Source organism: Chiloscyllium plagiosum, chromosome 15 (genome assembly GCF_004010195.1).
Source record: "Chiloscyllium plagiosum isolate BGI_BamShark_2017 chromosome 15, ASM401019v2, whole genome shotgun sequence".
NCBI lineage: Eukaryota > Metazoa > Chordata > Chondrichthyes > Orectolobiformes > Hemiscylliidae > Chiloscyllium > Chiloscyllium plagiosum.
This window is the reverse complement of record NC_057724.1, coordinates 33,854,459-33,870,468: the sequence shown is the minus strand read 5'-3', so window position 1 is coordinate 33,870,468 and position 16,010 is coordinate 33,854,459. Positions and strand designations below refer to the sequence as shown.

General features: G+C 38.6%; 1 protein-coding gene across 3 annotated transcripts in view; it reads left to right on the top strand.

Annotated features, from left to right (window-relative positions):
• Positions 1-16,010, top strand: part of LOC122557217 (BCL-6 corepressor-like protein 1) — a 167,762-nt gene that overhangs the window by 140,411 nt on the left and 11,341 nt on the right. For all 3 annotated transcript variants that reach the window (XM_043704668.1, XM_043704669.1, XM_043704670.1), the window contains 2 exons: positions 7,067-7,144; positions 15,383-15,530. In XM_043704668.1, coding sequence (XP_043560603.1) covers positions 7,067-7,144; positions 15,383-15,530 — 226 coding nt within the window. The remainder of the gene's footprint in view (positions 1-7,066; positions 7,145-15,382; positions 15,531-16,010) is intronic.

The window sequence follows — 16,010 nt, the reverse complement described above, 5'->3', positions numbered from 1 at the left end:
CTTCTCTATTTCCCAGTACATGTTGCGCCCCTGGCCCTGACCACTGTTAGGAGGTGTTACCTAACTCCCACTATGGTGTTTTTTTTGCCTTTGTGGTTCCTCAATTCCACCCCCACAGACTCCACATCATCCGACGTTATGTCATTCAGTGCCATAGATTTAATTTTGTTCTTAACTAACAAGGCAACCCCGCCCCCTCTGCCCACCTCCCTGTCTTTTCGGTAAGTTGAAAACCCTTGGATGTTTAACTGCCAGTCCTGACCCCCCTGTAACCACGTCTCTGTGATGCCTACCACATCATAATCATTCACGATGATCTGTGCCATTAGTTCTTAAATTACCTATGCTGTTTAAGAAACCAGGTTTCTAATTTCAGTCTGAGCTTAATGGTCTGTTAGATTTATTTTTGTATTTGGTAGAACTGTGTAAACTGGCCTGATCTGATATGAAGATTTAGAGAAACTCCCTATGTTTTCCCCGTATTAAGGTAGTTTCTAGTATAGAACTGCCAGTCAAACTCATCTGCAACCAAAAAGACAAAATGTTTCTCCCACCATGTTAAATTATCGAAATTGCATGGGCTGGATTTTACAGTCCCCAGCTGGCATGTTTTAAGGGGATGTCTTTACAAGAGATGCCTGCCCTTTTTCACCACTTCTGCACCCACTTCTGACCTGTCTCTAATATGATGCTGGCTGGAGAATGTGCCAGTCAGCCACTCATCCTGAGTAGCCAAATAATGGTCTCTTGAAGATCTTATTTATCTTCATTCTTCATGCAGGAGGGGAACAAGTCAAGACAGGCAACTGAGCAGCTTTTACAGACAGGAAACAGTGGCTATTTCTTTTTGAGAATGGGAACCTCAAAGGCTTGACCCACCTTTAATTCTGCCCTTCAGTCTTTCAAACCTGTGCCCATTTTCTAATCTGCCGTTGTTGGGGTCTGCTATCTCGGCCTGTCCAAAATCCAATACTTACCTTGAAGTATGGGCTCGATCGGTCCTCTTCCTTGGGGACTGTTTGTAGCCTCAGTAGTAACCACTGTTCGATCCTGGCACAACTAGAGAAATGGAGGCCAATCAGCTTGAAATACCTCTTACATGGCTTGGGGATGGGTGGTTGTTAAAAATCCAAAATAAGTAAGGTTGCTTCTTTTTGGCATTTTGTGTTTTTACATTGTATTCTGTGGCTTGCTGTAGTCATGTGGCCTCTTCTGTAAATTGCAGTCATTTTTAGATTGAGTAAGCAAAAAAAAACATGAAACAGCTCCAAGCATAATATTGTTACAAGGCAAACAGTTATCAGGTGAACAGGTTCATGACTAACTTTTTAGTTGGTGGAATATGCTGTTCTCTAAAATCCAATCCCGTGTATCTGGTTTAAGCAGGCAATATTGATGTTGATATAATTTGTGTCACTGCCCAAGCCTAAATATTACTTGGCTTCTGTCAAAGGCCAGTATGGATGGTTGGCTATCAAAGGAGTTGTAAATGTAACTGAACACGATATTGTGGAATTGTCATAGCTTACTCTTGACCTTGTGACAGCAGGAATGTTATTGAAGATTCGAAAGATTTCTAGGATATCTCTAGAAATAATGGCTGAAGGCTATGAAGATTCGCCTCTTAGTCCCCCAGCCGTTCTCTCTTGTTTCAAAATCAGTCACTTCAGTTTTACTTGGGTTTTAGGATTTAAGCTGAAAATGTCTTGCTGGAAAAGCGCAGCAGGTCAGGCAGCATCCAAGGAACAGGAGAATCGACATTTCAGGCATAAGCCCTTCTTCAGGAATGAGGAAAGTGTGTCCAGCAGGCTAAGATAAAAGGTAGGGAGGAGGGGCGTTGGAGATGCGATAGGTGGAAGGAGGTCAAGGTGAGGGTGATAGGCCGGAGTGGGTTGGGGGCGGAGAGGTCAGGAAGAAGATTGCAGGTTAGGAAGGCGCTGCTGAGTTTGAGGGATTTGACTGAGACAAGGTGGGGGGAGGGGAAATGAGGAAATTGGAGAAGTCTGAGGTCATCCCCTGTGGTTGGAGGGTTCATAGGCGGAAGATGAGGCATTCTTCCTCCAACCGTCGTGTTGCTATGGTCTGGCGATGGAGGAGCCCAAGGACCTGCATGTCCTTGGTGGAGTGGGAGGGGGAGTTGAAGTGTTGAGCCACGGGGTGGTTGGGTTGGTTGGTCCGGGTGTCCCAGAGGTGTTCTCTGAAACGTTCCGCAAGTAGGCGGCCTGTCTCCCCAATATAGAGGAGGCCACATCAGGTGCAGCGGATGCAATAAATGATGTGTGTGGAGGTGCAGGTGAATTTGTGGCGGATATGGAAGTATCCCTTGGGGCCTTGGAGGGAAGTAAGGATTTAACGCTACACAATATCTGATGTTGGAAAGTTACAGCTCATTTATGAACTATAGTTCTTAAAAAAAAATTCATAGGTAGTGTCTCGCAAAATTTGCTTTTTCTCATTGTGCTCACTTTAATATTTAATCTGTACTAATAATTGTGTATATATAAGCACATACAGTTGTTTTAATGCTTCAGTTCAAAATACATCATCCGAGTACTTGTAATAATTCTGTGCTAGATTTCATCTTAATTTTCTGGATGTGAACAATAATAGTTACAGTGAGTTGAACCTTTTAATGTCTCCGTAAATTGTCAAACAATTTTATTTTCTCTTTGCGTCTTCTCCTCCTCATGTCAGAGTACACTTATACCTAAAATTAAACTTCAGGCTCAATGTGAGAACATTACTGATTTCTGTGTGCCTCCACAGGTAGTTCATGCATTTTAGCATGAATTTCTGATTGTAGGTAATTCTCAGGTAAAGGGTGATTGAGAAGAATTCCCCTCCCCACCCCCTTCCTGGCATCACAGAATTGTATTAAGAAAAATTATTAAGGTGTTTTTCAAATATCCTCACGCACAGGATGTCAAGTTGATCCTTGGTGTGCCTGTTTTATGCTAATAAAGGGAGATTCTATTTCAACAAGGCACTCTGTACCCAAATCATTAACCTAAATTTTCTATTTACTATTTTTGGTTCCAATTTATTGCATTTACAGGTTTCCTTAATAGGTGACAGAATTCCCTTTATTAAATTTTCATGTATATGCTTCACTGTTAAGACCACTATTTGTTACCCATTCTTAATTGCCCTTGAACGGAATGATTTGCATTGTTGTTTGCTAGTCAATTACATTTCTGTAGTCATATGTAGGCCAGACCAGTTAAGGATGGCAGATTTTCTTCATAAAGGATATTAGTGAACCAGATTGGTTTTAATGAATTGAATGAATAGATTCACAGTCACCCATAATAAGATTAGTTTTGTTTTAATTAAATTCAAGTTCCATCAGCTGCCTGAGTGGGATTTGAACACATCTCCAAAACATTAGCCTGAGCTTCTGGTTTATTAGTCGAATGACATTACCTATGCCTCGTCTTTCCCTTTCACCATGAACTTATTTGAATAGTCAACTGCCATTTATGGTTTTACTGTAACAGATCTGTTGATGAAGAAATGAATGAGATTATAAAATTTAGTTCATACATTTTTTCTTACTTAAAAGTTAAATCTTAATGAATTTCTACTAGGTTGGAAAATGAGCCACATAGATTTACAAGTTCTCAGCTTTGATTCCTGGGACTGGATTTTGGGAATGATTAGATGGTCATTCCTTGACAGTGCATCCCCAAGGTCTGATTAAATCCGTGCAGTCATGTCGTTTCTACATCTTTGGAGGGGAATAAGTGAGAGTCAGGGCCACCTGATACAGGTCTAAGGTGGGAACAGAGACAGGCAGCTGACTTGGATGGCAATTGAGAACACCCACCTTTGTTCATTGCTATGAATTTATACAGCCATCCTGATCAATCCCCGTTTTAAAAATAGTTCTTTGGTCTTGCACTCCCCAGTATTTAAAGGCTACTTTACGTGGACTACTGACTTTCAGTTTCAGAGGTTCATCTTGTAATGGCAACAATACCAATACTTTATCACCCACCTGAAACACTCTAGTTGATGAAGGTTTATTTGCCCATTCTTTCATTTTCATAGGTAAAGTTTAATTGTGCAGGAACAATCTTACACACTCCGAGTCTTTCTAGAAACATGAACACTCAATTTAACATTGCAGATTCATCTTTCTCATTCAAGAACTTCTTCTTAACCGGTTTTAATGGACCTCTAATCTCATGACCATAAAACAGTTCAAATGGGCTAAGTCCAGTAGATTCATTTGGAGAATCTCTAGTAGCAAATAATGAAAAATCTAATTCTTTGTCCCAATCCTACGGTAACCATATAATATTCCTTGAGAGTTTTAAGATATTGTCTAAAGTTTCCTGTGTTTGCAGATTATGTGCAGTTGACTTCAATTGTTTTATTTCCAAACCGCTGATAATTATTTGGAATACTTTAGACATGAAGTTAGAATCCTCATTAGACTGTACTTCAATTGGTAGTCCATTATAAAACTGTGTAAACTTTTCCATTCCCCCCTAACAGTAATCATCCTTAAAGGAATAGCTTTTAGATATTGAGTTGTCATTTCTATATTATGATGAGATACTAATGCTTTTTGTTTGGTATTGGCCCTACACATTCTTCTTGCACACAACTAAATGTTTTTTCAAAAACTGGTATAGATATCAAAGGTGTTGGTCTGATTACATGTTGAGGTTTTCTTTCCACCAGAAATATATGATATGTTCTAAAGAACTGCACTACATCTTGATGAAATCCTGGCTATGTAAAAATACCTGTTTATTTATGCCTGTCTTTTCCATTTTCCTGAGTGTCCAGACAAAAGAGCTTCATATCTTTCATACACTATCATCTTGAATGTCTAGCAGAAAGTAAACAACCATCTATTCTTCGAATACAGTTCTGTGAGGATACTTCCACTTCCTTATCAAAACTCTGCTCTTAGTATAATAGCACTATGAAATCCCTTCACCTTGTGCTTCAGTTGAGCTGTCTCTGCTAACTACTTAACTCTGGATCTACTTACTGAGCTTCAAGTAATGAAGTCATGTCTTATGTCACTTTTGAACTTTTCTCATTCTTAAAGAAGAGTTTGATGTACCCTACTGTCTGCTTGTGTATTATTATGACTGCTGATGATGGACTTTGCTTAGCCTGGTCATTACATGTGACGGAAAAATAACCACAACCTGGCCCTGCATCTGTTGCATTTCTTGTCTCAATTGGACATTGTGATTCGAGGAGAAGTTGATGGAAAAAAGGCTTAGTATTATGGATTACTTCATGATCATCAGCTATTATTGCCATCTTTCTAGCAGCTGCAACCATTTGGCCCTTAACATGAGTTCTTATTACAGAAGGTTGTGAGTTTTTAAATTCCTCCCAGAGAATAAAGTCTCTAAGTGCATCATACATAATTTCACTTTCTAATGCTCTTATCCATCTATCAAAATTACTTTGTATAATTCCTTCAAATTATACAGATTTGCCTAGGCCTTTGGCACCAACTTGAGTGGACCCAATCCAATATTGTTTTCTTCAGTGTATCATCATCCTGAGAAATCTCTGACAATGAAACATAAATTTTCTGTGCTTTACTTGTCAACCTATTCTGCATGGACAATGTCAAGTCCTCTTTGCCCAACTCAATTGCCTAGCTATTTTCTCAAATGACACGAAAAATGCCAAAACATACTTTTCCTCAAGTTTCAGTTAAGGCCTGTACAAACATTCCCATACTGGACTTCAACTTATGATTCAGGTTCTCCGCAGTAGAGCCTGATCAGGATCTGACGTCTCCTATTTTAACTGTGCCATAGTTGGCTTAATTCATGTTCTTTCTCTACCCTTTTCCTTCACAATTCTAATTCAAATCTACTCATTTCCAAATTCTACTTTCTTAATTCCAACTCCATTTCCTTAACTTTTTCTGCCTTGTTCTTCATCTTTTTATGCCATCTCTAGTAGCTTCATTCTCTCCTCATGATCCAGCTATTTCACCTCTAAATTAGTATCACCCAATTCTGACATTTCACTCCCTGAAGTACTTGGCCCTTTTTTTGCATTTCCTCTAAATCCACGTGCTATGAAATTCCCTTTAAGTCTGTCAGTGACAATTCCGCCACCTTTGGAAATCTTTTATTTCAAATACTACACCTTAAGTGCAGTATAGAACCTGAGTTTTCCATCACCTGCATGATTTATCAAACCACTGTCAAGTCATATTTGCCTCAATTTAAAGGATATCTTTAAAGAAATTGAAACTGTAACTTGCGCAGCATCAGTTGAAGGTTGCACTTAATTTAGTGCCAGCAGAGTGTCTTTGTGAAAGTATAATCATATCAGAAGTAAAGGAATCATGTTTAAGGATAAATAACTGTAAGATATCTGTTTATACCACTTATTATGCACTGTCTTCTAAGATGAAAATTGAGAGTCAGAGGACCATTCCATGGATTTGAATGCCTAAGCTATGATAACGATCCACCATAGCAGTGAATAAGTGCTGCAGAGGTGCTGTCTTCAACCTGAAGCAGTAAAATTGATTTATTGGGTGGCAGTAAATAATAGCATAGTATATTGTGCAAGGGAGAGTTTTCCCAGTGCCTGCATTCACTATTTATTTCTTAAAACAAAATTTCTTGATGTTGCACACTCATAGGATGTGGTGTCACTGGCTGGAATATTGATCATTTATGCCATTGTTAATCAAGTTTGCCAATGTAATAAGAATGGTTCAATTTCAAAAGACCTTTTTTTAAAAAAAAAGTAGGTTAGGAGACCAAAGGGTGCAAACTGTATGAATGTTAACTGGGGAGAAATGGAAAGGAAAATTGGGTTTGTGTAACAAGTGGCTAACTTGCAACTGTTCATTTTGTGCTTGAGACTTGTGTAGAATTTCAGATAGGAGCTTACCAGTATTGACACATTAAATTTGTAATCTTGGGCAAATTATTCACAATAGATACTTTAATTTGCCTTTGAATATTATGACTTTACTATGATGTACTGCAAAGACTCTAATCAATTAAGTAGGGTTTTTTAATAATAACAGGCACATTATTAATTTTCAGTTGTGTTTTTGTAGAATATTTCACTGACCTGAGGGGCCGGAGTGAGGATGATCCAGCCCTTCACTGGGAATTTTATGGAAGCTCTGCATGTGGTGAGTACTAAAATCATAGCTATTATAAATAAAGAGTAAGGAATAAAAGATACATTGGCTCATTTAAGCTTATTCTTTACATCAATCATTTAAAAAAAAAGCCCAATTTTGGAGCCTACTCATTTCATGTTATTAATTTTGAGTTCTATTGTCAACAAACTGAGCTAGATAAAAATCCAGTTGAATGAACAATACATTTAAATTTGTTATAATTCAACGTTACTATGACCTGGATTTTCTACTTGGTGTTATTTCACAATTAGCATTGCCTGTCTAATATGACGTTAGAATGGAATTGATTGCAGAATCTAGTCTGATGTACATAATTTTATTCAAATTTATTTCCCATGTACACAACTAACCCCTGATAAACGATGATTACAGAAGTACTGAAAATCTAGTGCTAAACACTATGTAGGTAATGTTAAGCAAAATTAGTTGCACTTCGCAACTGATTTAGTTTATTTGAGCAACTCCATAAATCATACAAGTTATGTTCAAAAAACCGAAATACATTAAACATAATATGCAAGAAATGGCAGCAAGATGCGTCCTTCAATTGGCCTGCTCTCGGCCTAGCTCTGAGCCCTGGGACCTACCAGGTAGTGCAAATCTGTGCATCCGAGACAGAATACCTTGCAGTAAGAGAGGCACGGATACCTCTGAGCTATCCATGTCCGAGGACTCAGCTACAAGCAAAATGTTTATTTTACTGTTCTGTTCTTCAATGCCCTCAAGTTCTGTCTGTTATGGACCAGTTAGGTGGTGGTTGCTATACCCTCTATTCAACCTACGAGTGAGAAGCTTTTCATTTTGAACTACTATTTACAATAAAAGAAACATTCTTTCTCTATTATCTTGCAATGTGATAAATTTGAGGCAGGAAGCATAGTTGAGGGACTTCTTTGATATCTATTAACTGTATACACCCTTCTATTAAAGACAATGTTGACCAAAACACAATCACTCGGGAGGAGTCCCAGGCCTCTGCCCTCCATCTCCCTATAGAAGAGCCAACTACTAATGTCCTATACTGCAATGTTATTAGTAGTTACATGTCTTTAGTGAGTGAATATAAGAACAATGAGTAGGAGTGAGCTATTCAGCCCCTTGAGCTTGCTCTCCCAATCCACAAGATCATAGTTGATCTAATTACAACCTCAACCTTGATCATTTTTCACCCTCTTGCTTAACAAGAATCTATCCATCTTTGCCTTAAAAATGTTCAGGGACTCTGCTTTCACCACTTTTTCAGAAAGAGAGTCCCAAAGACTTGAGAAGAGTAATTTTTGCCTCACCTCTGTTTTAAATGGACAAGCCTTCATTTGCAAACAGTAATCCCTGGTCACAGTGATCCTCTTTTGTGAGAGGAAGTATCCTCTTCCCCCTTGTCAAGACCCTTCAGGATCATGTATTTCAATCTAATCACCCTTTACTTTCTGAACTCCAGCACTTCTAATCCTAACCTTCCCGTCTTTTCCAGTGTGACTGCTCCCAACCCAATCCCCTCCTCTCCGCCCATTCTAGTTATTAGCATAGTAAATCTTCTCTGAACTGTCTCCAGTGTATCATTCCATAAGGTGACCAAATGTGAACACATGCTCCAGTCGTGGTCTCACCCGTGCCCTCTATAACCAAAACAAATCATCCCTACTTTTATATATAGTTCACCTCACACTAAATGATAAGATTCTATTAACTTTCCTAACTACTTGCTGGACCTGCATGCTAACGTTTTGCAATTCATGTATCACAGAATTCTGCAGACTTTTACTATTTAGATAATACACTTGATTTTTATTCTTCATTATTAGGTAGCTGCCATCTGGAGGCACCTTCACTCTGAAATCATGAATTAATTCTCTCTGATTACACAATAACAGGAGTAATATATTCCGCTCTGGTCTGGTCCAGAAAATGCTGTTCTAAGAAACTACCTCAAAAACAATCTATGAACTCCTTATCAATGATACATTCACCCATCTGACATTCCCAAATAATATGCAGATTAAAATCTCGCATGATTATTACTGTGTCTTTTGGAAGAGCTCTCATTATTCCTTTGTGTTACAATCTACTGTGTAGTTACTATGAGTGGCCTGTGTACCACTCACCCTATAGGAAGTAGCAATGTTGTTGTGCTTTCTCGACCATTGCATGGGTGGATCAGAACAGATTGTTGATGATCGTCACTCCCAGGAACTTGAAGCCATCTCATTGGTCTTTTCCCAATTCTGGTGCCAGTGCTTCATGAACTGGAACACACTTATCCCATACCAGTCTTTGAGCCAAGCATTCATCTCTATAATCTGACTTATCCTATGCTAATTTGGACATGTCTTGGGTAATAATGCAGCGATTGTAATTTTTTGAGGTTTTGCTTCATAATTTGTTGCTTAGCTTCTCAGAGTGATAATAAAGAACCTCCTTGTTTATCCTGCCAATGTCCCTTGTGCCTATGAAGACCACAATACTATCTGACCCCTCTCATTGACCATCTCCACTTCAGCACCATTGGTACAGACAAGTGCGTGCCCTCCACTCTGTTTCCTGAAGTCAATGACTACCTCCTTCATTTGTTGATGTTGATGGAGAGATTGTTGTCTTTACACCAAATCCCCACATGTACTCCGTCTCCTTCCTGTATTCTGTCTTGTCATTGTTTGAGGTCGGCCCTACAATCATGATGCCGTCAACAAACTTTTAAATGGAATTGGGGCGGAATTTGGTCACACAGTCGTGGGTGTATAAGGAAATTCTTTGTATTCCTTGTAAATTCAAATCTTGTATGTTGGTTAACTCTTACTCTCTATCGCTTCCTGCCATTGTCTATTTCTTGTATCAATGCATTTCTCTTTGATATTTATTTCACTCTTTGATTTGTTCTCAACTTTGATCCCACGCCTCACTGTTTATTTTAATAGTCTCTAATTGCTTTGTTATGTGTTCTGCAAGAACACCAACCGCAGCACTGTTCAAGTGGGAACCGTCCCATTGGTCTTTCCCCAATTCTGAACCCACTTCTCCTATACCAGTCTTTGAGCCAATCATGCATCTCTATAATTTGGCTTGCCCTATGATAATTTGCATGTCTTAGGTAATAATGCAAAGATTATGATCTTTGAGGTTTTGCTTTTTAATTTTTTTGCTAGCTCCTCATATGGACAATAAAGAACCTCCTTCTTTATCCTGCCAATGTCCTTTGTGTTTACATAGACCACAACACTATACCTTACCCCTCTCATTGCACATTCTTCTCCAGTTCTGAGAAGATTTACCGAACCCTGGCACTGGGCAGGCAATAGAGTTTTCTGGACTCTTATTCTTTGATGCAGAGAATAGTGTAAATCTCCTCACAATACTGTCCCCTACTACCACTACATTCTTCTTCCTCTGTCTCTTGAAGGGCTTCCTGTACCATGTTACCATGATTAAGGAATAATACAGTACAGGCCCTTAAGTCCACCAAGACTGCAACTATACGTGATGCCTTCATAAACTAAAAACCTTTTGCCTGTATGCCGCCTGTATTCCTGCTTGTTCATAAATCTGTGAAGATGCCTTTAAAGACATTGCTGTTGTACCTGTCTTCACCATCTCCTCTGGCAGTGCACTTAGCATCCTCTGTGTTTAAATAAAAACCCCTACTTCTCACACCTCCTTTAAATTTATCCCCATTTACCTTAAATCTATGTCCCCTAGTAATTGACATTTCTACCCTAGGAAAAAGATTCGTGATAATCCATTCTATCTATGCTTCTCGAACTTCTGTAAACACCTATCAGATCACCTCTCATCTTTCAACATTCAAGTGAAAACAAACTAAGTTTGTCCAATGTCTCTCATAGCTAATACCCTCCATACCAGACAGCATCCTGGTAAAATATTACTCCACCTCTCCAACACTTTCAACATCCATCTGGTAGTCTGGCGACAGAACTGTACAAAATGTTTCAAATGTTGCCTACCTAAAGGTTTATACAGCTGCAATGTGACTTGTCAATTTTTATACTCTGCCATATGCCTTCTTGACCACCTTATTCACTTATGTTGCCATTTTCAGTGAACTGTGGACCTGTACACCTAGATGTCTCTGTGTGTTGATGCTACTGAGGGTTCTACCGCTTACTGTAAACTTTGTTCCTGCATTAGATTTTACATTTGTCCAGATTAAACTCCACTTGCCATTTCACCTCTCCATCCTGTTGTATCTTTATCCTGTTGTATCTTTTGGCAATCCTCCTTACTATCTGCAGCTGTCCCATACTTTGTGTTGTCTGCAAAATTACTAATCAGGCCACCTATACTCTCCTCCAAATCATTTATATATGTTACAAAAACAGGGGTCCTAGCACTGATCTCTGCGGTACACCACTGGTCACAGATCTCCAGTCTGAAAAACACCCTTCCACCATTACTATCTGCCTTTTATGATCAAGCCAATTCTGTATCCAACTTAACAGCTCACCACAGATCCCCTGTTCTTCATCTTTTCCATCAGCTTCCCATGACGGACCTTGTCAAAGACCTTGTTAAAGTCCATATACCTACTGCCCTGTCCTCATCAATCATCTTTGTCACTTCCTCAAAACATTTGTAACATGACCTTTCCCACGCAAAACCATGCTGTCTATTGCTAATATTTCCGTACTTTTCCAAATGTGATAGACAAATTTGTCAACCCATTGTCCGTGAAGCCCTGACTCTCATCCAACTGAAAGAACTCAAAATGTGTTAGACAGCTGCAAAGTACGAAGGTCTTCCACTCCACTTTGAGTTCCTTTACCTGCCTCACTCGCAATCACACTTCCGTTGATGGACACTGACCAAATCAGATGAACCAACCCCAAGAAGTGTGATTGCAAGGTAACTTACCACACCTGTTGTATTGCAGTGTCTGTAATTCAGCCTCCTGTTGATAAACTGAGCTGAAACTGGTAAAACTTTAAACTGATTGCCATTGATGTGTTTAGTCTGGAGCAAAGTGACATCCAGGAACACTTACATTCTACAACTGTGACATGTCACTGTCCTGCCATACTGTGTTTTAATCAATTTTAAATTATATTAATCACTTATCTATATTACGTTTTGTATAATTTATTAGCTTTACAATGAGGACCAATTCCAATCAGCTACAGTGAATCTGTTTCTATCTCTGACTGCTTATTGTTAGGTCCTCAACTCATGGCATCTTTTAGCTAATGCTGACTGCTTGACCTAGGTCCTCATACCTGCATGTGTTCCAGTATCATGATGGATACAATGCTAACATTTCCTCACTCTGCACTCTCTCCCCAAAAAGAAGAAATTATGAGTGTCACCTCAGATGTGCTTTGCTTTCCCCATTTACTGAGAATGCCTATCCTGACTGTAGAGATTCCAGGCATGGAGAAAACCATTGGCTTTTTCATCTCTGACATCTTGGCATGACTTTCATGTGTGGGGCTCATTGTGTCATTGTGCTGGTTATATACTCTGCTGTTGAATTCATGAGACAAAGTTGTGTCCCTGAATGGAACATTTAGAGCTTTGATTCCATTGTTCAAGTACTAGCTCCGTGGTTCTCAGAGGTACATATTGCTAATGAAGTGAAACATTAAAAGGTGTCCTGTGAGAAAGACCACATGTTCTTGTAATGAGGAAGGATTCTACACTGTTATTGCTTCAGACAACTGTGCAGACTCTTAATTGGAAATGACATTAGATCACATGAAACTTTAGAACAGTATAAGTGCATATATATTTACAGGAATGTATGAGAATGGCTGCACTTTTACGAAGAACTGACAATTGTGGTGCACACAAGATTCTGTTAATCCAGTCTCTCCATCAGGTTAGAACTGATATTGGTCTTCAACATCAGCTGGACCAAACTGTCCTCGAATATGGTGAAGATTCAGTGGTCAGAGAGTCCTCTGCCAATCAGAGTCCTCACCTTCCTCTTGTGCACAAGCATGTCCTGCTTTGAGAGCACAAGAATGTTGAGTTTGATGGGAATCGTTGCATAATCATGCATAATCCTGCCAGATGGTGAGACCACCCCAATGAGTAGGAAGCACACTACAAAGGCAATGTTAGATTGTCAGCATGAGATAGGTGGAACCCTTTAGTGCACACCATGTGTTGGTGAGGTGGGTATGTCTGTGTGATGTGACTGTATTTGAATTTTAAGTTAGAAACAGTTGGATTTTTGTCAGTTTTGTGAATGGTGTTTTTAAAAAGATCAGAAAATCTTTTGAAATAGTGACTCAAATGTATTATTTCCAAAAAAGCATTGAACTGCATTCAAATGCCGGCAGTATACCCATGGTGTTAATGGATCAGATATTTACACTGCTGACTTTAGAAACTAAACCGAGACTACTAATTCATTTTTTGACTATAATTCAGAGGGGAAAACAGATTTTAGTTTTCTAAGCAGGAGAATCCAGCTTTAGGTCATGGAGCTTCCATGGGAGAGTTTGTGTCAAAGTCTTTGAGTTAGTCGAACTAAGGATGTTTAGACAATCAGAGTTGTGAATGGTTCAAGCCAGCAGACTCAAGAAGTCATAAAACTGGCTCAGCATTCCAAGGAAAAGAAATTGAAAACAATCAATTAATTAAAACAATTTTAAAAGTTGAGATAGGTGTGATATTTCTCTGGAATTGAGTACCTAAACAAATAGTGTTGGGAAATAGATTGAAACTTTGTTTTGCTTCATTTTATGAAGCAAAACAAGTTAAGATCTTTATAACTGTATTAGATGTATAGGTTGTTTTTAATTTTGCATAATAAACTTATGTTCTGATGTTTAAGAACATCTGCAGCCCTGGGTAGCAATGTTTCAGTGACTTATCCACCACATTAACCAACTGCAAAAAATCAGCACACCATCTATCAAGTCAGTGTTGTAGCTGTACTGGAACAGTTTGGCTAGGAATATGGAATGTTCTGGCATACAGAAAATTCCCGAATGTTGCAGTATTGAGTGCCTCCAACTATTTCTTCATGTCAAGTGGAGTGAACCAAATTGTGTGAAGACTGGCATCCACGGTGTTGGGGACCTCTAGGAAGCTGAGATAGATCATCCACTTGGCACATCTGGCTGAAGGCTGTCGCGAATTCTTCAGTCTTATCTTTTGTAGTCTCTTCCCTCATTGAGATTGGAGATATTTGTGGATTCTCCTCTCCAGTGAGTTTTTTCATTGTCTTCCACCATTCACCACCAGCTTTTGCAAGACTGCAGAGCTTGGATCTAATCCCTTCATTTGTGGGATCAATTTGCTCTGTCTGTCATTTGCTATTAATGTCGTTTGAACACTTCTATCAAACTCATTAATTTTTCTAAAGTGAACAACTCTAGCTTTATTAAGAAAATCTCCTAACTGAACTCCTTCATCCCTGGAATCATTCTCAAAATCTACCACACATTTTCTAAAGTGTTCACATTCTACCAAAGGTGTCCAGAATTGAACACATTTCCAGTTGAGGCAAAACAATTACTTCATAAAACTAATCATAACTTTGTTGCATTTGTACTATTCTCCTCTATTTATAAAACCTAGATTCTCATATTTCTTTTCAATAACCTTTTCAATCTAAACTGCCACCTTCAGTGATTTGCACACACACACACCCCAAGTTATTTATGTTAGCAGTAATAATAATTTTTTGTGCTTTGTTAAATTACAACCTAAATCCTTTGCTACAATTTCTTTATGTCATTTTGCCAATATCCAGGTAATTAATACATATTAGAATTACTCCTGTTAAACTTGACTCAACAACCCTTCTTGCATTACTGACAGTAATGTTGTCACAGCTCACCTTAATTTTGTATATCAGCATAATTGATGTCGTTAGAAACGGGGGGCCCAAGTACTCAACCCTGAGCAACTCTTCTTAATATTAGTTCGCATTTTGACCTTAACTTTCTAACACCAATGCTTTCCTTTTTTAGTGAACTTCCTATACAATTCCATTGCTTCAATAAGGATTTCAGTAGCTCTAACACTACTAAAGAAGTAATGTGATCTTTTGAAAATGATTCTGAAAAACTGCTTTTAATATAATAAACTATGTCATGAGAGAATGACCTAAAAGTGATTACCCTGAATTGCTTTCTAAATATCATTCATTCATTAACTCAGGAAATACTGTTTGGTTATTCAAGTAATCATAGAGTTTTGTTAATTACTTGTAAGGCTGCCTGTGTATAATTGTCTTGACATAATCATTTTATTTGAACTTTTCAGAGCAGGACAAGGAAACTTCTTGTAACATTTTGGCAAACCCTCCTGGCCTTGATGAAGAGGAAGATGAAGATATCAATTATTTTGCATTTGAGTTTTCAGACAAACCTCTTCTTACATGTTACAATATACAAGCTTGCCTTTCTCATGGGTAAGACTGGAAGTCTAATCCAACATAGTTTGAAATATAATGGTGGGAATTTAATCCATTGACAAATTTGGTGTTCTTGAATTATAACATTGATCTTTCATCATTGGGATAGTTAAGAAAGAGTGGACAAGTCTTCTTAGATTAAGGATTTGTTGGAGATATACATTCTGGGATAGGTAAGCACCAGGATTTCCATGTACTCCTACTGACCCACAAGGAGATCTTAGAAGTTGAAATAAAAACTTTCCACCTTGAAGCCAGGATCCAGCCCATTACAGGCTCTATATAAAAAGAAGAAGCAGCATTAAGCCATTTGTCCCTTCAAGTCTGCTTTGCCACTAGTATGATAATGGCTGGCAATTTAACTGAGTACCTTTATTCCCACTTTCACCCCATACCCTTTCATTTCAGCCCCTAAGAATTATATCTAACTCACTCTTGTAAGCATTCAATGTTTTGACCTCAGCCACTCTGGCAGAG